Below are 22,368 nucleotides of genomic sequence, written 5' to 3'. Positions count from 1 at the left end.
CACACGGTGCCGGACAAACTGGTATCTACATGCAAAAGAATTAAATTGGAACTTTGTCTCACATCACATACAAAAATCAACTCGAAATGGACTAAAAACTTAATCTAAGACCTGAAACTATGAAACTACTAGAAGTAAGCACCATGGAAAGCTCCATGACATTGGTCTGGGCAATGATTTCTTGGATATGACCCCAAAAGCACAGAAAACAAAGGCAAAAATAGACAAATGAGATTTCATCAAACTGAAAGCCTTATGCACAGCAAAGGAAACAACAGAATGAAGATGCAAGTAACAAAATGGACAAGTATTTGCAAACCATACATCTGATACGAGGTTAATATACAAAATATAGAAAATATTCAGTAACCAAAAAGAAAATCCGATTAAAGAATGATGAGCAATGGACCTGAACAGACATTTCTCAAAAGACATACAAATGGTCTACAGATTAGAAAATGCTCAACATCACTAATCATCAGATAAATGCACATTAAAATCATGACAGCATCTCACACTGTAGAACGGCTTAGAATGGCTATTACCAAAAAGATTAAACAACCAACAGGTGTTGGCAAGGATGTGGAGAAAAGATAAGACTTGCACGTTGTTGGTGGGAATGTAAATTCATAAAGCCATTCTGGAAAACAGTATGGAGATTCCTCAAAATCTAAAAACAGAATTATCATATGATCCAGCAATCCCACTACTGGGTACACAGACAAAGAAACTAAAATCAGTATGTTGAAGAGATGGCTGCACTCCCATTTTCATGGCAGCACAATTCACAACAGCCAAGACGTAAAACCAATTTGAGCGTCCACTGAAAGATGAGAGAATAAAGAAAATGTGAGACATATACACAATAGGATATTATTCAGACTTTTTAAAAAAGGAAACGCTGTTATTTGCAACAACAGTGAATGAACCTGGAGGACAATATGCTAAGAGAAAGCAGGGCACAGAAAGACAAATACTACATGATCTCACCTATATGAGAAGTTTCAAAACCTGAACTCACAGAAGCAGAGAATACTGGTTACCAGATGCTGAGGGAGTTGGGAATGAGGGAACAGGAAGGAGCCAGACAGGGAAAGGGAAGACGTTAGTCAAAGGGCACAAAATTGCAGTTGGACAGGAGGAATAAATTTTAGTGATCTATTGTACAGTAGGTGACTAGTTAATAATAACGTAAAGTATATTTCAAAATTGTTAAAAGATTAGATTTTAAATATTCTTACCACAAAGAAATAAGAAATATGTGAGGTAATGGATATGTTCATTCCCTTGACTTAAATCATTCCACAATGCATTCATATATCATAATCTTGCGCTCTATAACTATTTGTCAATTTAAAAACAAAATATAAGAATTAAAGAAAAGAAACCGGATGTGAGGCAAGCTTTATGTGACTACTGATCTACATTTCATGCTCTGTTGATCTCAGAGACCAAAAAACCAACCAAAAATTTCCAAGGGTGAGGATGAGAAAAGAGCAGATTTCTGTTCTGAACCACCTGGGCCTTTGGATGATTTCCACTTTTCCAGAAGAATAGTTAAATAAATGAACAGCAACTGTGAAACCTGCAGATAATTTTAGTATTAGTTGGTGTGCCAAGGAGCTGGAAAGATCAATTATTCATATATTAGGGTTTCCATCCCTATCATGTCAAACATAACTATTCCAGAAATGGTCTATGAGAAGAAAGAGCTGTGGTTTGCTTACACTTGACAAACTGGCTTTATTCCCTCTTAGCAAATATGAGAACAGGCTCACCCAGTTTCATCTGAAATGTTTTGTTTTCCTTTCAAACAGTGATGGTAACAGTGTATGTGAGTTCACAGTCTACTGTTAACCAAAAAAGCCTCATAAATATCAAATTATCCATCAAGATTACACTTTTCGATTATGTATGAATATAACTAAATATTGAGAACAATAAACATCTTTCTTTTAAACATCTTTCACACATAAACACCCTACCATAGCTACAACACTGGAATCAGAATTCCGCATTAACAGCACAGAAAACTAGAAACAAAAATCACTCTTAATTTCTCCATGGCTATTTAAGAAAGTGCAAAGAAATGTCCTATCACTTGCTTGGTTTGCTAACTTGATAATAAGGTCAGGTATAACCTTACATCATGAAATTCTACAAACATCATCATTCTTTTTTTTTTTTTTTTTTTTTTTTGAGATGGAGTTTTGCTCTGTTGTCCAGGCTGGAGGGCAGTGGTGCCATTAGCAGAGATGGGGTTTCACCATGTTGGCCAGGCTGCTCTCAAACTCCCAACCTCAGGTGATCCCCCGGCCTCAGCCTCCCAAAGTGCTAGGATCGCAGGCATGAGCCACTGTGCCCAGCCATCATCATCATTATTCTTATTAACAATATTATTTCGGTTGCTTTTGAGAGACAAATATAGAGAAATTGTGTGCCCAGGTTTTTTTCGTGCCCTAAGAGGAAAAAAAAATTTTAAGCATGCCAAGTAAAAAAGTGACAACAAAATGAAGTCATCCAAGTTGCACTGCTTTCCAACACTAAATTTTCTTTACTTTCCAAATATAAAAGTCTTCCAACTTAAAACCTAGTTCTTCTCAAAGCTTACCAATAAATGCAATTCACACAATATTCCTTTAAAATCAATTTATAAAAATATTTTCATAATGAGAACTGACGGATATCTGATTTTCTACAGGTAATTAAAGACAGCACGCATCAAAATAGCTGATATATTAACCTAGTTCCTTTTTCCCTTTAACAAATCTTAGCAAAGCTTAAACTGACAGTAAAGAAGAAAGTATATACACCAAAAACAATCTGTTACAAACACAATTTAGTCTAACCCCTGGAAGAAAAGCACCTTGACATTTATGACTACAGAACAAAAGGCTGGGTGGGCCCAGTGCCTTACACCTGTAATCCCGGCATTCTGGAAGGCAGAGGCGGGTGGACCACAAGGTCAAGAGATTGAGACCATCCTGACCAACATGGTGAAACCCTCACTGTCTCTATTAAAAACACAAAAATTAGCTGGGGGTGGTGACACGCACCTGTAGTCCCAGCTACTCAGGAGGCAGAGGCAAGAGGATCGCTTGAACCGGGGAGGCAGAAGTTGCAGTGAGCCGAGATCTCACCACTGCGCTCCAGCCTGGCAACAGAGTGAGACTCTGTCTCAAAAAAACAAAAAAAAAAAAAACTATAGAATGAAAGCTAATCTAGAATTTAAGCTATCAGTTTTAAGTTTTGTGTCTGTAATTTCAAATCATTTCTTATCCATTTCCCACCTTTCAGAATTTTGTGAAAATTAAATGTGTAAATCCTAGAACACATTTCACAAGTGCAAGGCTCTTCCCTCCTCACTTGCTAAACAATTCTCAAACACTGGGAAATTGCTGCGCTGTGGCCCCAAGTCCTTCGGGGCCAGCCCTATCCCTTCACACCACCTACAAGGCTGGAAGCCAGAGCTGGATGCATACATACAGAATGACTTCTCAGGGTAACTTCCCAAAAAGCACAGTGACTGAATGATTTATCAGGTTTTTCATGTGCTATTTTCCTATTTCTGTTTTTATTATCTCCTAAGTAATTGCAAGTGTAACTCATACTAAGCTTGAAGAATACTAACATTTGCCTCTTGTTTAAATTTACTGGAAGAGATATTTACTCTTTAAAAATAGCACAAAATAAGTCAAAACTAATTTTTTTTCTTTAAAATGAAACACTTGCTATCAACTACAACTTCAAGCTCATTCTATGAGTAACAAATATTTACTGAAAGCCTGTTACGTGCCAAGCACTGTTCTAGATGCTTGGCATATGTTAGTGAAAACTCTCTTCCAGAGAACCTTTAAATAAACTCTTAATTATAAAAAAAAGTTACTACATAAAATGTCAAGAGCAACCTTTGTAAAACTAAAAACAATAATTTTTTTTTTTTTTTTTTTGGAGATGGAGTCTTGCTCTGTCACCCAGGCTGGAATGCAGTGGTGCAATCTCTCAGCTCACTGCAACCTCCACATCTGGGATTCAAGCGATTCTCCCACCTCAGCCTCCTGAGTAGCTGGGACTACCGGTGAGCACTACCATGCTGGGCTATTTGTTTTTTGGGTTTTTTTTGTAGAGACAGGGTTTCACCATGTTGGCCCGCCTGGTCTCAAACTCCTGAGCTCATGTGATCTGTCCCCCTCAGCCTCCCAAAGTGCTAGAATTACAGGTGTAAGCCCCTGTGCTGGCCTCAATTTACTTTAAAACAAAACTTTCTTAAAAAGGCTTACACTAAAGTCAGATAACCTAAATGTGCAAATTGAGCTTCAAAAGTATGGTAGTATAACCAAAACTCAGTAGTTTCAAGAGGATAGAATAATATAACAAAATCCCACAACAAAGGCCAAGAAAAAGTAAAACTTGCCACTAGCAAGGCATATTATCACAGCCAATAAGGCAGCTGGATTACAAAATGACAAAGCTGATACAACAAACGGAAAGACTATTGAAACAATGTCTTTTTCCCCTTGCAAAGAGCCCTAAGTTTCTTGGAATGTCCCCTAATACTTCCACTTTTGTGTAATAATTTCCTCACGAACATAAAATATTAACAATAAACTTCTTTGTGTCTACAATCATTAACAACATCAGTAATACTTTAATCTATGAATTACTACATGTCTAATTTCAATTAAATGAGCTTTCCATGTAACCTGCCCTCACAGACGTCTAGGTTTTCCGAGAAACCTATAACAAGAGACTGTACTTCAGGAAGGGAAACCTATAGCAAGAGACTATACTTCAGGGAGAGAAACCTCAATTGGGTTATCCTACGTAACAGGTTCTACAAAGATGCTTTCATACACAGTTGTCCCATTTTATCAGCAGGGAGTTGGTTCCAGGATCCCCGTGGACATCAAAACCCTCAGATGCTCAAGTGTTTTATATAAAATGGCATCGTCTCGTAAACATTAAATCATCTCTAGGTTATGTACACTACCCAGTACATTATAAATGCTATGTAAATAATCGTTATACTGTATTTTTTTTTTTTTTTTGAGACGGAGTTTTGCTCTCGTTACCCAGGCTGGAGTGCAATGGCGCGATCTCGGCTCACCGCAACCTCTGTCTCCTGGGTTCAGGCAATTCTCCTGCCTCAGCCTCCTGAGTAGCTGGGATTACAGGCACGTGCCACCATGCCCAGCTAATTTTTTGTATTTTTAGTAGAGACGGGGTTTCACCATGTTGACCAGGATGGTCTCGATCTCTTGACCTCGTGATCCACCCGCCTCGGCCTCCCAAAGTGCTGGGATTACAGGCTTGAGCCACCGCGCCCGGCCTGTATTTTTTTTTTAATTAGTTTCCCCCTCCTCCAATATTTTAAATCCAAGGTTGGCTGAAAACACGGATGGGTAACCTTGGATACGAAGGGCCAACTGTACTCTCACCTGGGAGCTTGATATTGCCCATCTCAGTTTACAGATAAGAAAACTAAGGTTAAGAGTGACAAAGTAACAACATAAAAGGCAGGACTTAAGTACAAGACTGACTGCAACCACTTAAGCAGATCCCAAGGAAAGCAAAGCTAGATTTCTGTATTTAAAGTGTCACCCCAAATGTAGGAAGAATCACAATAGTAAAATCAAATGAAAGAGTTAAATTCCCAGAAACTGCCACTGAAAGACTGGGACGACAATGTTTAGACAAGTGACAACATTTTGCAACAGGGAATCGAGACCCCGCCCAGTACGTTCCCCGAAAGCATGTTTTCTAAACCTCAGATACTGGTTAATGTGGATTCTTTAACCTAAACATTAAGTTGGGGGTACAGAAAAACCACCGAATTTCTGGTCTCAGAAAGAAAAAGCAGAGAAAGCAGTGCGGCTGGGAGAAGCGGGCGGAGGGTTGGCCCATTTTATTTCTGCACGACTTTGGCTGATCACCTGCTGAGGATTCTAAGGCCTGATCCAGACCTACACGCGAGCCCTGGATGACAATCCCTAAAAGCAGAGTTCGGGCTGAGGCAGGTGCCAAGAAATCGGTTCACAGCCCTGACGAATGGTCACCTGCACCACGAGCGCCCAGAACCACTCTTCCTCACTGGAGCGAGGGCAAGGTCTGGGGTTCCACACGCGGACTCCACCCCGCCCTGGGGGAGGCCCGCGCGCCGCCTCCTCCCGGCCGTTACCCGGACCCGCAACGCCCCGCTCCACGCATCCCGAACCCCCGAGCGGCCGGGGAGGGTGGGACCTGGGCGCGGAGGAGACGTCGGGCCGGAGCGAGGCCCCCACCCCCGGTCCACCCCTGTCTTCCCGGCCCCTCCCTCGGCCTGCGGCCGCCCGCGCTCACCTCCAGGCGCAGGGAGGCCCCGCAGCCGCGCAGGAACTCGCGGATGTTGCTCAGGCACTCGCTCTCGCTCCGGGGCTCCGGGTAGACCTGCAACACAGAGCACAAGCGCTGAGCGCCGTGGCCGGCGGCGGGGAAGCCGCGCGCAAGGCCGAGCGACGCCCACGGCGCGCGCTCCCAACACAGCGGACGAAGCTGGCGGGGGCCCCCGACGGCCTGGAGCGAGCCCGCCGCCCCCGACGCCGACCCGCTCGGCCGCCGCTTCTCCTCACCCTTTTTCCTTCCTCCGGGGCTGCACCAATCTCTGCCCCTTCCCGCACTAGGAAGTCAGCCTCGGTGCCGGAAGTGACGTCTTCAGACCGCGCCCCCGCTGGCCAGCGCGGGACGTCTTCCGGCTGGCGCCGGGTCTTCGCTCCTGCAGACGGAGCCGATGCCGCTTACCCGGCGAGTCGGGTGGAAGCAGCCCGTCGGTCGGCCCCGCGCGCGGCTACTGCCACCTCCTCCTGCCCTGTCTTCGGCCCCGGCCCCGGCCCCAGTCCCGTGGACGCAGCCGACTAGGCGCGACCCCGCGGGCGGCTGCCTCCCTGCGTCAGGTTCTTGGCCTCGCCCCGCAGACACAGCGCACCCGCTCGGCCCCGCGCGCAGATGCCGCCGCCTCTCGGCGCCAGGTCCTCGGCCTTTCCCAAGTCGACGCAGCCCGGCCCAGAGGGGCCCCGGAGAACTCGGGGGGCTTGAGTAACCTCTTATTGTTGGGAGTGAACCTGGGATTTCTTCCCTTCTTTCAAGCCAAGGCTCATGGAGAGAGCAGTTATTATTCTAATGCGATGACTTAAAATAAGCAACATAAATTATGCTTGTTGGGGTTAAGGTGCAGTGGTTTCGTTTTCCAAATATAAGCCCCGTGCTTCATGAATGATTAACCGAAATAGACAGCTAACATGAAAGCCAGTAAGTCAGCAGAGAAGAAATTGTATCCTACGGAGCCTCCACCACAGTCGAGGAGCACAGGAAGGTGCCTACGGACTGCCTGGTGCTTTAGTCCAAGGTAGAATTTGGAGGGCCACCTGCAACACGTGTAAGGTGTTTGGACCTTACCCACGGCAAGAAACTAAGGAAACCAGGAACGGTACCAATTACTAGAAAATTGTAAGAAGCCTGAGGCATACGAAAAGTTGTTTGTTTTTTTAACTTTAAGGATTATTTTACTGTAAGAAAATTTCTGTTCCAAACTATATGTGAAGACATTAAATGTTGACATTTAAACTAATGCATCATCTAGAAGTCTAGCATTTGAGGACATTAAAGGCATTTTTGTCCTTCTGTACTGGAAGAGAAAAATCACATTTCACCAGGCTACTCTCAGGAATACTGTGGTTTCATTTCATGGTGCTCAGGTGTTTTAAAATTATACATCAAAACCAAGTGTTCAGAAATGCCAAAAGGGATGAAATGAGGCTTTTTTTCTTTCTACAGTTGAAAAATTCCTACAACCAAGTGCTGACATGTTTCCATCAAAATTGAACACTTTTTCAGTGTAATGGCAAAAGCAAAGCTACCTCCTAATCCGTTTTTCTCTTCGCTCGCTTCAAAATAATTTTCAAGTTATGTATCACATATCTAGGCAATACCTAAATTTTTTCTTCTTAGTTTTAAATAGTTGCAAGGATGTAATTTCTGCCATTCTGATGACATTTTTAAATTAAACTGTTGCATCCTTTATAAAAATCATATCCAGTAGAATCTAAATATAATAGGAATATGATACCCATTTCTCCATCTAAAAAGTTTCCGAACAAGTCAGACATTAAATGTTTCTCCTTTAACTTATTTCCATTCCACTTCACCCAAAAAGTTGTATCCTCATATGATCTGTGCTTGAAACAAACTATCTTTTTTGACAAGTGACCTCTACAAATGTAGTCAATCATCATTCAGAGTCTGTGAACTCAGCTACTTGCTAAAAAGTATGTGTAACCAAAAATCAATACTAGAAGCACTTTCAGTCATATATGGACACATGCAGAACAGTGAAAACTTTGGATCACCTCGTGTTTATTTTCTCAGCTAAGCTTGAACAAGGCCATGCTCTGCCTTCTTGTTTTAGTTCTCATTGTGTAAACATATGTCCTTCTCAGTCTACTTAGTGTCACATTTTTCAGACTTCTGTGCTGTCCCATGGTGATTTCTCTGTTTCAAATGGCCCCCAAGCGCAGTGCTGAAATGCTGGCCAATGTCCCTAATCACAAGAAGGCTGTGATGTGTCGTGTTAGATAAGCTTCGTTCAGGCATGAGTTATAGTGCTGTTGGCGATGAGTTCAATGTTAATGAATCAGCAGTATGGTACATCCACAAAAAGGAAATGGGGATCTGCCGATCTGTACATGAGGCTACTCCAGAAAGTGCTGAAGTTACATCTATAGTGTGTGACGAAGCTATGGAAAAGATGGAAAAGCAGCTAAATTGGTGGATTCATGAGATGACAATCAATTAAAAAAAAAAAAGTGTAGTGGACAGTATTATGAGGCCGAAAGCCAAAGAAATTTACAGCCATGTTACCCAAGGCCAGGAAAATGTTAAACCCTTCTCAGCTGGTCCAGGCTGGCTGGCGCATTTCAAAAGGCAATACAGCATGAAATCAAATTTTAAACTTGCAGGCAAGGCAGGTTCTACAGATTAGGAGGCTGCGGAAGAATTTTTAAAATGCCTGCTAGGTGTTATAGATGAAAAGGGTTATGTTGAAGAGCAGGTTTTCAATGCTGATGAGACTGGCTTGTTTTATAAGAATGTTGGCAAACAAACCTATGTACTGCAAATGGCCATGCAAGACCCTGGCTTTAAAGCATTCAGAGACCATGCAACCTTGCTATTGTGCACCAACACCAAGCGTGACTTTAAGTGCAAACCTCTAATGGTGTACAGAGCCCAAAACCCACAGCGCTTGGAGGGAGAAACCTGAACTGTGTGCCAGTCCGTTGGAGGTGGAACAGAAAAGCATGGATGGCATCTGAAATATTCTGGGATTGGTTCCACCACTGCCTCATTGCAGAAGTTGAACAGTATCTCCAGGGCAAAAACCTTGCTTTCTGGGTCTTACTAATTTTGGATAATGAATGTCCCAGTTCATTGCCATGACGAACGTGAAAATGCTCACCTCAGCATAGAAGTTTTTTTCATGCCCCTAATACTACATCTCGCATCTAGCCCCTCAATCAGGGCATAAAACTTTCAAGGCGCACTACACGAGGGAACTCTGTAATAAAGCTTGTGAGGTTCTTGACACCAATGAGGAAGCCACCATGATAGACTACTGGAAATCACTCACTATATGCAATGTTATTGATTATGTTGGCACAGCCTGGGACAGCATCAAGCAGGCTATTATCAATAACTGCTGGAAAAACGTTTTGCCAGACTGTGAAAACTTCAAGGCTTTGATGGGGTTACAGAAAATATTTTTTTAAATGTCAAAAACATAATGCATATTGCATGGCAGATAAGTGGAGAAGGTTTCAGTGACATGAAGAAAGAAGACATGAAGGAAATTTTGTTAGAGAAGGCAGTAGAAACCACAAAGATTGGGATGAGATGGCAAAACATGGCAGCAAAGTCAGCAATGAAAGTCACCCTACGACTCCAAGAATTGTCCCTCTCACAGTGGCCAAAATATCCAAATGGAATTCTGCCTTGGAAAAAGTTTTCAATGACATGGAAGAATGTGACCCTGTGCTTGAACACAGCCTCACATTTTAGCACCTCACTTCCACTGCATTTATCCCTTATTCTGATACACTTAATGATTCGAGGTGAAAAGCCAGGCAGACAAGGCTGAACCAATTTTTTCTAGCCAGTTTGAGGGAGAGTTGCCAACACCATCAACAAGTTGCAAAAGACAAACTCCTAAGGTAGCTCTGCCAAATCACAATGTGCTGCCCTTATTGACATCTTCCTCTTGTGCAGAGTAAGTTCCATCAGCCTCTGATTTTCATGGGGCAAGCTAAGGTAGATAGGGTAAACCACAGTGCACTGACCGTCACACATCCTGCAGCTCCATCCACAGTAAGGTTTTAGGTAATATGTTTATAAAACTTTAAATGCTCACTCTTAATGCTTTTTTCAGGACTTTATTTGTTATTACTGCACTATACAGTATAAAGTATGTTCATAGTACTCTGTGAGTACTGTGTAAGTACTGTGTCAGTACTTATGTGAGTACTGTATATGTGTACTGTGTGCATGTATGTATTTATGACTGAGAATTGAACTAGTACCATCAGAGGAGTTCATAATGCTATAACTGAAACACAGTGTTTTATTATAAACAAATACTGCATATAATTAATGAATTGTAAGAAACAAAGAAGGTGTCTTCAAACAAAAATACATGTAAAACAAGGTTATATATTGATTGGTTGGCAAAATGTTACGGCCAGAGTCTTAAAGGATCCTAACCCTCTATTCCTCCTAGGAGCAGTGTTGCATTTGTCAGTAATTCAATGATCAAGGTAACTTTCTAGCACATAACTACCACAAATAATGGTAATTGACTCTACCTTTAAGAGTATTAAACCATAAGAATTTAATTGCTCTGATTTTTTTTCTGAACTGAGTTAACACAACTATTATGAGTACACAAATGATGGAAACAGTATGTTACAGTTTTTTTAAATTACATATAAAAGCAAAATTTTATCTGGAAGTGTATTTCTTTTATCTTTTTTTTTTTTTTTTTTTTTTTTTTTTTTTATTTTCAGAGACGGTGGTCCAGTACGTCTCCCAGGATGGTCTTGATCTCCTGGGCTCAAGCAATCCGCCCACCTCAGCCTCCCAAAGTACTGGGATTACAGGCGTGAGCCACCACACCCAGCCAGAAATGAATTTTTTTAATGAAATGGATGGGGCTTCTTTTGTTTAGTGTTAGTTTGTTCATTTGCCCATGAATGACTGTCACTTTTTGTGAGGTGTGGCCTAGCATCACTTCTTTTCCTATCTTGGGGGATTTTTATGCAAACCCTGAAAAACTTTGTTCACAAAAATAAATACATGAAAATGGAAGGAGTTTTGTTATGATATAACTTAACTCTTCGAAGCCTTCTGAGTTACGTAGCCAAAGTCCAGATATGGTCTATCATAAATTAAAATTGTTTTAAATCATTTATTAACAACTTGATTAGGTCTCCTTTGATTTCTGTGAAAGCTAAGACGTGGAAACTCCTGAGTTTTGAAATTCCAGTCATTATAGTCATTGACTTCTTAACACCATGAATATTTCTAATTGTCCCTTTGTTACATAGCCTGGAAGTTTTCCATCTTGCAGCAGTGCACCTCAGGAATATGATAGGCGAAAAGTCTGCTTTCTGTATGAAGTGGGAGAATGGCCATTGTGAGAGTGGAGACGGGGCGGCCAAGCCAGCTTCATGTCTTCCGTTGCTTCAGGCACCTTCCAAGGCTAGTCAGTTTTAGGTGAGTATGTATGTAAGTTGAGGGTCTGGAGATGGATTCCCTTAAAACCATTCTGTGCCTGCGTATCCCTTGGAAAATATTTCCTTACATGTACATGGGTACTGGTAGTAAGCGAGGTCAAAATACACTGTACCTAAAACATACCTCTTTGGAAAACTGTAATGTCAAAAAGTCAAAACTTGGCTGTGTAACAAATATGTTGTGTCACATTCGACAAGTCACTTGACCCCCTTGGATCTATGCCCTTGTCCCTGATTTAAGGCTAACACTTATCTTTTTGCATAGAGCAGCTGAGAGGAGGAAATGGGTAATAAATTAATCCAGCAATATTGGGCTTAGACTGCACGGCAGATGATGGCGTAAGCACTGTGAATGCTAAGAGTGAAACCAGGAACTGCCCTCAGTGAAGCATGGAAGCTTGCACACAGCATGGCAGGTGTGGCCACAGATGCAGACTTGGCACCACAGAAGCACGGCAGAGGGAAACCTAAATTCTGCAGAGAGAGGGCAGGGCCCGAGGCTTCAACAGCTTAAAAGGTGACCTCTGAGTTGGGCCTGGAAGGGCGAAGAGGCAGATGGAACCATGTCTCAAAGGTGTGTCATTCATTTTAGCAGTCCAGGGTGTTCTCAAGGATGGCGAAGGAAAAAGGGCATCTGAGATCATGGGTGAAACTGTGGTGGAAAAATATGTTTGGAATATTATGATACAAACAAGATGATTGAAAGTTCCTTTAATATTTTGCTAAAGAAGCTATATGAACTAATTGTCAGTGAGCACGTGAAAAAGTATTCAACCTCTTTAGTCATTAGGGAAATGCAAATTAAAACTGCAGATAACACTGCATCCCACCCTACTAAAAATACAAAAAAATACAGTGGAAAGGGCTGACAATATATAAAGTGTTGGCAACAATGTAAAGTCATTGGAATTCCCAGACACGACTAGTGGGAGTGTAAATGGTATGCTTGGAAAACTGGCAGTTTCCTGCAAAGTTCAACATACATCTACCCTAAGACCAGCAATTCCTTTCCTAGGTATTTACCCAAAAGAGATGAAAGCACAGGTCCACTGAAAGCCACGTACAACAATGTTCAGAGCTTTATTTACAATCACCAAAGACTTCACAATTCAAAGGGGTAGGGGGGTCTCCTTTTTCATGTAGTGTCTAGAAATATTCAGAAAACTCAGGCCTCAAATGACCAGCAACTCTGCCCAGTTCACTTTTTAGAAGTCCTGTGCCAAATTATCCACTGTAATAAACTCCAGGCTTTTCCATCCAGAACTCTAACCAGGCAGAGGCATAGACAGTCCCAGAATCATTATAATTTTCCTTCAAAATACAGCTTTTGTACTTAATATTTAATAAGTGGTGTGTATCATGTTAAAAATTGCTACAAATTAATCACAAAGCAACATTAAGGTCAGACTCCAGAAGCATCCACAGCTGTCCAGTTTTCATCTCAGCTCCCTACCAACTACTCAGGTCAGAAACAGTCATCTCTACCTTCAACCAAAGCAAAGAGCCGAATGAGATAGCTGCCACAACTCGGAAATCAAAGATTCTCAGACTTTGAAAGAGTGATTTAAAAAAACACTCGGGAAGGAAGAACAGGGAGTATCAGCAAAGCAAATAATTAAATAGGTTCAATGTTACCTCAACAATTAAGATCAACAGTAGAAAATGTCACATCTGGGAAGTATTTAGCTCCCCAGGGAGATTCTCATTCTGCGTAGGTCTGAAGTACAGCCCAGAGCCTAGTGTTAGTGTGCACGTGTTTAAAGTCGTCATCTGATTCTGATTTTCAGCCAGGTTTGAGAACCACTGGTATGGTATAGCTCAGTGTTTCTTAAACATCTGCGTGTGTCAGAATCACCTGGAGTAACATAGATTCCGCAGGTGGGGCAGAACTCACGAATTTGGATTTCTGACAAGTTCCCTGGAGATACTGATGGTTCCAGGACCACACTTGGAGAACCTAGTGTATATGTAGAGTGAATCTAGAAGTGTTCTGTTTTTTCCCACTTGGAGAATCATTCAGACTCCCAGCCACAGAGCGAAGGTCACCCCAGGTCTTTGCCATCAACAGCCTCATCACCCCAGCTACGAAAGATTACTTCCTCCTCTGAAGGCGTATGGTTCTGTTCACAGCTAGACCTACAACATAGCTGGACCTTCTCGTGCACATCTTACCTCCCTCATTAAACATAAGCTCCCTAACTGCAGGACCCACAGATACCTCACATTAAATAGCAACTGTGCACTAAATGACCTCACCCACTTAGGTTACCAGATTCACTCATCACAGAGCAAGTGAAAGAAAGAAACAAAGGTTCATAGAAAACATTTGAGGTAATTCTGGTACTTTACAGATGAGAAAACAGGGCCTCAGAGAGCTGAAATGACCGGTCCCAAACTGCACAGCCTGTGTATTTCACTGACCTCTGAGGACTGCATCAACCAGGCTTCCCTGCTCTCTGGCTTCTGGTAGGGTTGAGCCAACAGGGGACCCTGGCAGGAAGCAGGGGCCTAGGGCGGTAAACGCTGGAGCTGGCTCACAGGGGATGGTGTGGGTCTCACCCCGTCATGCTGGTGCCTTGAAAACCTGGTGGAAGTACTTAACGGCACATAAATCAGCAGGCAGTACACGTCATGGCCCCCATGGAAGACAGCCAGGTATTAAACATTTACCAACATACCACTGGTGGAAGACCATGGCTCCTGTCAGGCAGCCTCTCCTGTAACTACAGGTCTCACTGGCTGGAGTAACCCTGCTTCCCCTGACCTTTCCCTTCGGGGCCAGGGAGAGTTAATGACTTTTCAGGGTGCTTCCACATCTCTTGTGGGTTGTCCTTATTCCTGCCCTCACTTCATGAATAGTCTCATCAACCACCTCTGTTTAGCGTGCCATCTATCTGTTTTCTGCCTGGCCCCTAACCTAGAGAACTGCCTAGTGGCATCTAAAATTAGAACACAGGGTAAGAGCAAATGATTGGAAATTATCTAGAGGACAGATTAAATGAATTCTAATGCTTCCACAGACTATCGCCATTACCATACAGCCCTTAAAAACGAGGCAGCTCTACATCCTCATGTTACAATCCCCAAGTTATGTTTGGAGGGGTAGGGAACATGGGGAACAGTGTGGATACTATCTACCTTTTGTGTTTTTTTTAAAAAAAGCAAAAAGAAAATGTATGTAGGTGTTTAGAAACGCATAGAGCCATCTCTGCAAGCATATGCCAGACACTTAACAAGGGTTCCCCACAGGGAGACAGAGTTGGGCATGGAGGACAGGGGAACGAGGAAAATTTGCTTTTCACTCTCTACTTATTGTACCCTTTGAATGTTGTCCCACGTGCAAGTATTATTAAATACATTAGAGAAGACGATGATGACCACTCCCAATCTATTATTCCTCCCCTGAAGCCAGCGTGACTACCCCATTACAAAACAGTCCTCAGACAGCTGGGCTGCCAGTGTGCTGGGGTCTCTGTAGGGCAGATCTCCACCATGCCATGCTGAGAAGCAGTGGTAAATGTTAAATCCTAACTTCACCTTCTAAAAGTCTGCTTAGCATTCAATGGTTCATCTAATTTTTAATTACATGGTAGTCTCTGCTTTATTCTAATTAAACTGCCGCTGTCTTCTGATCAGGAATTATGCTCTTCCACAGCTCTCTGGGCTCGATCCACAGTCAATAATGTTAAATGGAGTGAAAATGTAGGTCAGTGGAGCTAACTTGGAAGTCTCCAGGACAACTCTTCTTCCAAATCCATGGGAAAACATGAAGCAACAGGCAGAAATTTCAAGGATTTGACTGTTAAATACCAGAAAAGTAAGCTACTCCCCCCAAAAAATCTTTAGCATAATAAGCAAGTCATTTACTGGAAGAAATTTAAACCTTAAATAAAGCAAGTTTCTCTTTTGCATTCCTTCTTCAACAAATCCCAAAGCCCAACTCTAAATGAAATGCTGCAGCCATCTGGGAATTGTCTCCATGAGCATGGAACTGGCCAGATTACAAAGGGTAGTAATGGATACAAGTGTACCAAAGCTCCAGTTCCCAACCTAAATTCAGATATGCCAGAGACATGAAATGTCAAAGAGAGACCAGCAAGACTGCAGTGCTTCAACTGACTCATGCATCCCCGGAGGCTTGGTTCTCACAAACTCCAAAAGCACATTTTAAATCCCTCAGAGCTGATGGCAACGGTCCCAAATTCATACCAATGCCAAAAATGGATAACAAAATATTTAAGGAGAAAACTTCATCAGATAACTAAGAATACATTTCTCCATTGAGTCGTATTTTGTTCTCCCGGTTGTTAGATGAAAACATGGCAGGTGTATCTGGGAAACAGCACGTGCCCCACCACCCCTCAAGGTCAGGCTGTGGCAATGCAGACCCCAGGAAGCAAGTGCAGCTGGGATGGGCACAGGTGACATCTCTCCACTTCCATCGGCAGCTGCCATTCCATGTGCCCTTGAAGGAGCTGGGAACAAGAAGACTGACAGCAGTAGAGATTCATTAGACAACTGGAGTTGAGTCTTGAGGTCAGAGATGGTTCTTTCACCTGTTCACGTGGAATAATCGTCTTTTTTCTTTCACCTTCATGCTTGTGACCTAATGGAAACAGACTGTAAATTGTGGCATGGCGTTCTGCAAAGTTGGAGCTGCCGATGACTTTCTTATCAAGCTCCTTCTCTCTATTGTTTCTGACTCATTGGCACGTTCTCTCTCCCACTGAATGCACTTCAGTATGGTCGGTGATTATTTTCATATTGCCCATTGTTAAAGACACCTATGAAGAAGGCTGTTGTGGCCTCTGACGGAAATGTGCTAGTGAATCCAAGGTGGGTACTGGCTGTGTAGTTATTGTCTGGGTGAGTTTCTAAACAAGGCAGGGTCATGTCCATCCTGAGCACAAGCAGTTTGCTCTCTGCTGAGATGCCACCTCCCGTATCTACTGTCTGCCTCACCAACAACCCAACATCTTACCCTTGACCAAGGCACCTCCGTGAGAACGAGAGCTCCTGTCCCTGCAGTCCCCAGTGCTACTCCACTGTTCACATGGGTGTTCTCAGATGTCTGCGGTTTTTGACAGCGGCCCTGCGTTTGTTTGCCTCCACTACTCAGATTTACTTTTGAAGTATACCCCTGCTGTCCAGCTCCACACACAGTGAAGCCAGGGGGCAGCAGTGGGAGCTCTGCAGTCGTGCTTGGCCTTGTTCCTGGCCCTTCCCACTCAAGAATCTGTCTTTGGTTCATACACTGCCCAAGAAGCCGCATTTAATGCAAGTTCAAGCCTCAGAGCCATCTAGGAGAAGACTGAACCCGACCACCTAGGAAGAAATCTGTTTTCATCCAAATTAACTTGGGGATTTGAAGGCATGCAAAGAGGCAGGCTCATTTTGAAGAGAAGATGGTGAAGCAGGAGGGAACCATTCACTCAGAGGAACAAAGTGAAATGAGGAGACTGGAAACAGCTGAGGACATCCACAGTTAAGCACAGCTCTCTATAAATAGCAGTTGGGCCTGCCCTAGAGAGAGAGCAAGACGGTAGGAAGAGAGGGCAGGACGTGTTGGCCAAGGACACTTGTAGGCTGTAAAAGCCTCTTGTGTGAAAGACAGGCCAGTTGGGACTTTCATATTATCTGTGAGTAATAAAAAGGTGACAAAAAGATCATTATCACCCACAACTCAAGTATCAGCAGTGTGGGCTGAAATAAATAGGGCCATAGCTGTGAACAAGCTGTGTAGCAATCTGTACATGGGAAACACATTTTTTAAAAACCGCTTAGAAAAAATGATCTTCATTACTTAAAGAGAAGGCTGCTAATGTATACACAAGAATTCCATTTGGTTCATGCTACTATCATTATTTATAATTTGCCTGTAATGTCACTCCTCCGCTCAAAACCGTGAAAAGCTCCCCATTTCACTCAGGAAAAGCCAAAGTCCTTGAGGAACAAGAAGACAAGCCACGGACTGGGAGGGGATATTTGCAAAACACATCTAATCAATAATTTGTATTCTGAATATACAAAGAACTCTTAAAACTCATTAAGGAAACAACGCCCTTTTAAAAATGGGCAAAAGATCTGAAAACACCAACAAAAATACACAGACGGTAAATAAGCACATGAAAAGATGTCCAACATCATATGCTATGAAGGAAATGCAAATTAAAACAAGGAAATGCCACTGCACACCTATTAGAATGGCCAAAATGCATAAGACTGTCAACACCAAATGCTGAAGAGCATGTAGAACAATGGAACTCTCACTCATTGCTGGTGCGAAGGCAAAATGGTGAAGCCACTAGAAGGCAGGTGGGCAGTCTCCAACAAAGCTAAACGTAGGCCTACCATATGATCCAGCAATTGTACTCCTTGGTATTATATTCACCCACCCGGAGCTGAAAACCTATGTCCACACAAAAACCTGCAGGCATTTGTTGATAGCAACTTTCTTCATAACTGCCATTACTTGGAGGCAACCAAGATGGACTTCAGTAGGTGAATGCAGAAAAAACAGTGGTACATCATACAATGGGATTATTCAGTGATAGAAATAAATGGGCTATCAATCCATAAAAAATATGGAGGAACCTTAAATGCATATTGCTAAGTGACAGAAGCCGATCAGAAAGGCTACAGAATGTGTGGTTCTACCTGTATGACATTCTGGAAAAGGCAAAACTTTTGGAGCTTCCACACAGCTGAACGCATGGAGGTTCCTGGAGGGGGCGCACCCAGGGAGGGCATGGAAGCTGCGCAACCCTTCCCCCGGAGCCCACACTACATGTCTCTTCATTGCAGCCTTTGCAATATTCGTATAATAAACCAGTAAATGTAAATTTAAAAAAAACTATGGAGACAGTAAAAACATCAACAGTTGCCAGGGTTGAGGCAAGGGAGGGATGACCAGGCAGAGCATAGAGGACTTCAGGGCAGTGAACCTACTCTGCATGATATTAGAGTGGCTACGTGTCATTATACACTTGTCAAAACCCACAGAACATACAACACAGAGTGAGCCCTGACAGAAAACTGTGGCCTTTAGTTAATAATAAAGTATCAGTATCAGCTCATCAGTTGTAACAGGTGCATCATACTAATGTAGGGTGTTAATAATGGGGGAAAGTGGGTGGGCTGAAAGAAGGGGGTGTATAGGAATACTGTACTTTTGGCTCATTCTTCTGGAAACCTAAAACTGCTCTAAAAAATAACGTCTAGGCTGGGCACAGTGGCTCATGCCTAGACCTTATATGTAATCCCAACATTTTGGGAAGCCAAAGCAGGAGAATTGCTTGAAGCCAGGAGTTCAAGATCAGCCAGGGCAACATAGCAAGACCCTTACTCTACAAAAAATTTAAAAATTAGCTGGGCATGTTGATGCATGCTGTAGTCCCAGCCACTCAGGAGGATCACTGGAACCCACGAGTTCAAGTCTGCAGTGAGCTGTGATCTGCCGCTGCACTCCCTCCTGGGCAACAGAACGAGACCCTAAATAAAAAAAAAAAAAAAAAAAAAAAAAAAAAGGTTAACAATAAAAGGCCAAGTCCTTCGATTGGCCAAGCAGATTCTACACAGTCGCTCCCACGTTCCCTCCTTGACCTAATCAGCCAGCTACCACCTCCCCACTCTCACTGGCCTGTGCTGTTCTGGAACTCCCTAGGTAGGCTTCTGCCCCAGGACCTCGCACTAGCTGTTCCCCTACCTGCAACACTATCCTCCCAGATCTTCACATCACTCCTTTCTTCGCTCCCATTCATCAAGTCTCTGTTCATGTCACTTCTCAGTAACACCTCCCTGGTGACCTGATGTAAGCCTGCAACACTGCCCCAGGTGCTGGCACTTCCCACCCCCCACCTGCTGTTTTCTGCCATAACACCTATCACTGGTAAATGTACTGTCTCATTAATTTCTGTGTGGTGTTTGCAGAATCTGTCTCTGCACTATACAATACATGCTCCAGCTGCAGCGTATTTGGTCCGTTTGGATGAGGGTTGTATCTTAACAGATGGCATATGCAGACAGGCACTAGGTATATTATTTGTGAATTAATGAACTAAGGACCTGTGCCTGTGACACTCTCAAGTACCACAAATCACTCGATTATGGCGACCAAAGGTGAAGCTGGATGATGCTGACATAGCATCTAGAACCAAAAAGTAATATAATTGGTCTAATGTGAGAACTGGATATTTAAGACAGGAACTATCCCAAAAAAGACTTGGAAATATAATCACTGTAGACAAAATGATTGAAAGATTGTCTTGGTTTTACCTTATAAGCTTCACCCCTCCCTGTTGGGACTGATCCCTGCATCCTGCTGCCACTGGCTCTGCCTGCGGCCAGCTGCCCATGGGCTGCCCAGCTCGCTCCCAGGACGGCTCACCTGCAGGTTCAGGCTGAGTTTCTTCTGCGCGTGGATATCAGTTCAGCCAGGGCTGCCTGTAAGCTCTGCTTACAGCTCCTACCTCCCTATCGCTGATGAAAATCGCAGGCCCCAAATTGGGTTTCCCCCTAAGTAGCTGGCCTGCTCCCGCAGCCCACATCGGCCCCCGTCCACCGCCCATGCTTCATGCAGGCATCCACAAGAGCCATGGGTTTCACAGGGTGGCCTTCATTCTTTTCCCAAGGGGAACAAAACAAGCACTGAAGGCCTCCTGTGATTCTGACCTTTCAGAGATGAGAGACGGAGACGCAGACACAGAGAGGGAGAGACGGAGAGGTGGAGGATGTCACAGATACAGAAAGACAAATAGAGGAGAAACAGAGTCACAGAGAGACAGGGTCACAGACACAGAGACGCAGAGGGAGAGACGCAGAGCTGGCGAGGGAGGCGGGGAATCTGCACTCCTGCTGTCACTCCCATACTGTCTGCTGCCCCACGGTGTGTGCAGCCCCGGGCAGCCGTTGCTTTCAGAGGTCTGTTTTCCCTCCGTTGTCCACATTGAGTCCCTCCCTTGACGAGTCCTTGATCAAGTTCACTAATCGGTCTTCCACCATCTCTACAGCACCTTTGAGCCCATCCAGTCTTATTTCCATTATTCTATTCAGTTCCATAATCTTCATTTCCTTTTCACAGTTTTATTTCTTTGCTGAGATGTTCCATCGTTTCATTTGTTTCCAGAGAATCTGTCATTGCTTTTTAAGGCCTCTTCATGATAGCTGCTTGGAAATCCTTGTCAGGTGATTCCAGCACCATTCATGAAAGCAAAGGCTTCAGCAAAGTCACTAGGGAAAGAACCATCCAGAGAAGGATGGTGGTTGCAGTGGCTCATATCTAGACCTTATATCTAGAAAGATCTAGAAAAGGAGCTTCCATGCCAGCTGGAGCCGGTTCTCCAGACCCAGCTCTTTCTCTACATGATCCAGTGTTTTCTCCTATGCCCAGACTTGGGGGTGGGGTGTTGTCAAAATTGTCATCTTTTTCTCCATATTCAGTTTTTACAAACGGATCCTCAACTGGCCACTGAATTGCAGAGCATATGCTGGAGTGAAATTGAGCAACGTGTGTTTGGTTTTGCCGAAAGGAGAGTAAGGCGTGCAGGCTGCTTCAGGCCTTCAGAGGACAAGGGCATCCCCAATTTAAGGATGACCAAAACCCTTTGAGTTATGGCTCAGCTGAACTCCACAACATGAACTGCTTCCTTGACGAGAACCCATTCGCCCAGCTGTGCTTTTTTTGGTTTTGTTTTTCTTTTTGAGATAGAGTCTTGCTCTGACACCCAGGCTGGAGTGCAGTGGTGCGATCTATGCTCACTGCAACCTCCACCTCCCAGGTTCAAGTGATCCTCCCACCTCAGCCTTCCGAGTAGCTAGGATTACAGGCATAAGCCACTATGCCTGGCTAATTTTTGTATTTTTAGTAGAGGTGGGGTTTTACCATGTTGGCCAGGTTGGTCTCCAACTCCTGACCTCAAGTGATCCACCTGCCTCAGCCTCTCAAAGTGTTGGGATTACAGGTGTGAGCCACCTGCCCAGCCCCAGCTGTGTTTTTGAACTGTCAACCCAGACTCTTCCCCGAGGCTGCCCCTAACTCCCACAGCCAGGCAGCATGGTGGATTTACTTTTCTTTAAAAGCCTCGACGTTAAAGAGCATCGTTACCTAAAATAGTGTGACTTCGTCTTCTGATCATTTTTTTGTGACTCAATACTTATTTAGTTATAGTTCTTCCCAACCATAATTTTGAATATTTCACTGATGTCTCCTTATGTGCCTCAATTTAAGTAACATATTTCATCAAATCTTATACAACCTCCTGAGCTTGGCCTCTTAATGGAGATTGTTTCTCTTCTGTTGTATGAAAAAAAAAATACTTTCATTTTATTTTTAAAAACTATGCACAGAAACAAATGGGATTCCAATTTTTCAGATAAATTCCGAGTCCCTTCCAATCCAAGCAGGATGCCTTTTCTGTCTCTCTGCCTCCATGTTTAAATACTCCAAGGCCCATGAGGAAGCAGCACTAGGGGTCTGCTCTGTCTTGAACTAAGAAGGCACTAGCTAGGAAATTTGTCAAATGTGGGGATGGGGAGGGCACACCAAGGTGAGCAA

General features: G+C 43.4%; 1 protein-coding gene across 15 annotated transcripts in view; it reads right to left on the bottom strand.

Moving 5' to 3' along the window:
• Positions 1–22,368, bottom strand: part of ARHGEF7 (Rho guanine nucleotide exchange factor 7) — a 182,388-nt gene that overhangs the window by 140,569 nt on the left and 19,451 nt on the right. For 9 of the 15 annotated variants that reach the window (XM_032246239.1, XM_032246225.1, XM_032246228.1 and 6 more), the window contains exon 2: positions 6,340–6,426. The exons of 2 other annotated variants lie outside the window; for them this stretch is intronic. In XM_032246239.1, coding sequence (XP_032102130.1) covers positions 6,340–6,426 — 87 coding nt within the window. Of the gene's footprint in view, positions 1–6,339; positions 6,427–6,608; positions 6,725–22,368 lie in introns of those variants that run through there. 4 more of the 15 variants (XM_032246237.1, XM_032246238.1, XM_032246241.1 and 1 more) reach the window with 1 other exon arrangement.

This window comes from Sapajus apella, unplaced genomic scaffold (genome assembly GCF_009761245.1).
Source record: "Sapajus apella isolate SASKATOON/1434 unplaced genomic scaffold, GSC_monkey_1.0 scaffold60, whole genome shotgun sequence".
Classification (NCBI taxonomy): Eukaryota; Metazoa; Chordata; class Mammalia; order Primates; family Cebidae; genus Sapajus; species Sapajus apella.
Note: the sequence above shows the minus strand (reverse complement) of the source record. Positions and strands in the feature narration are given on the sequence as shown.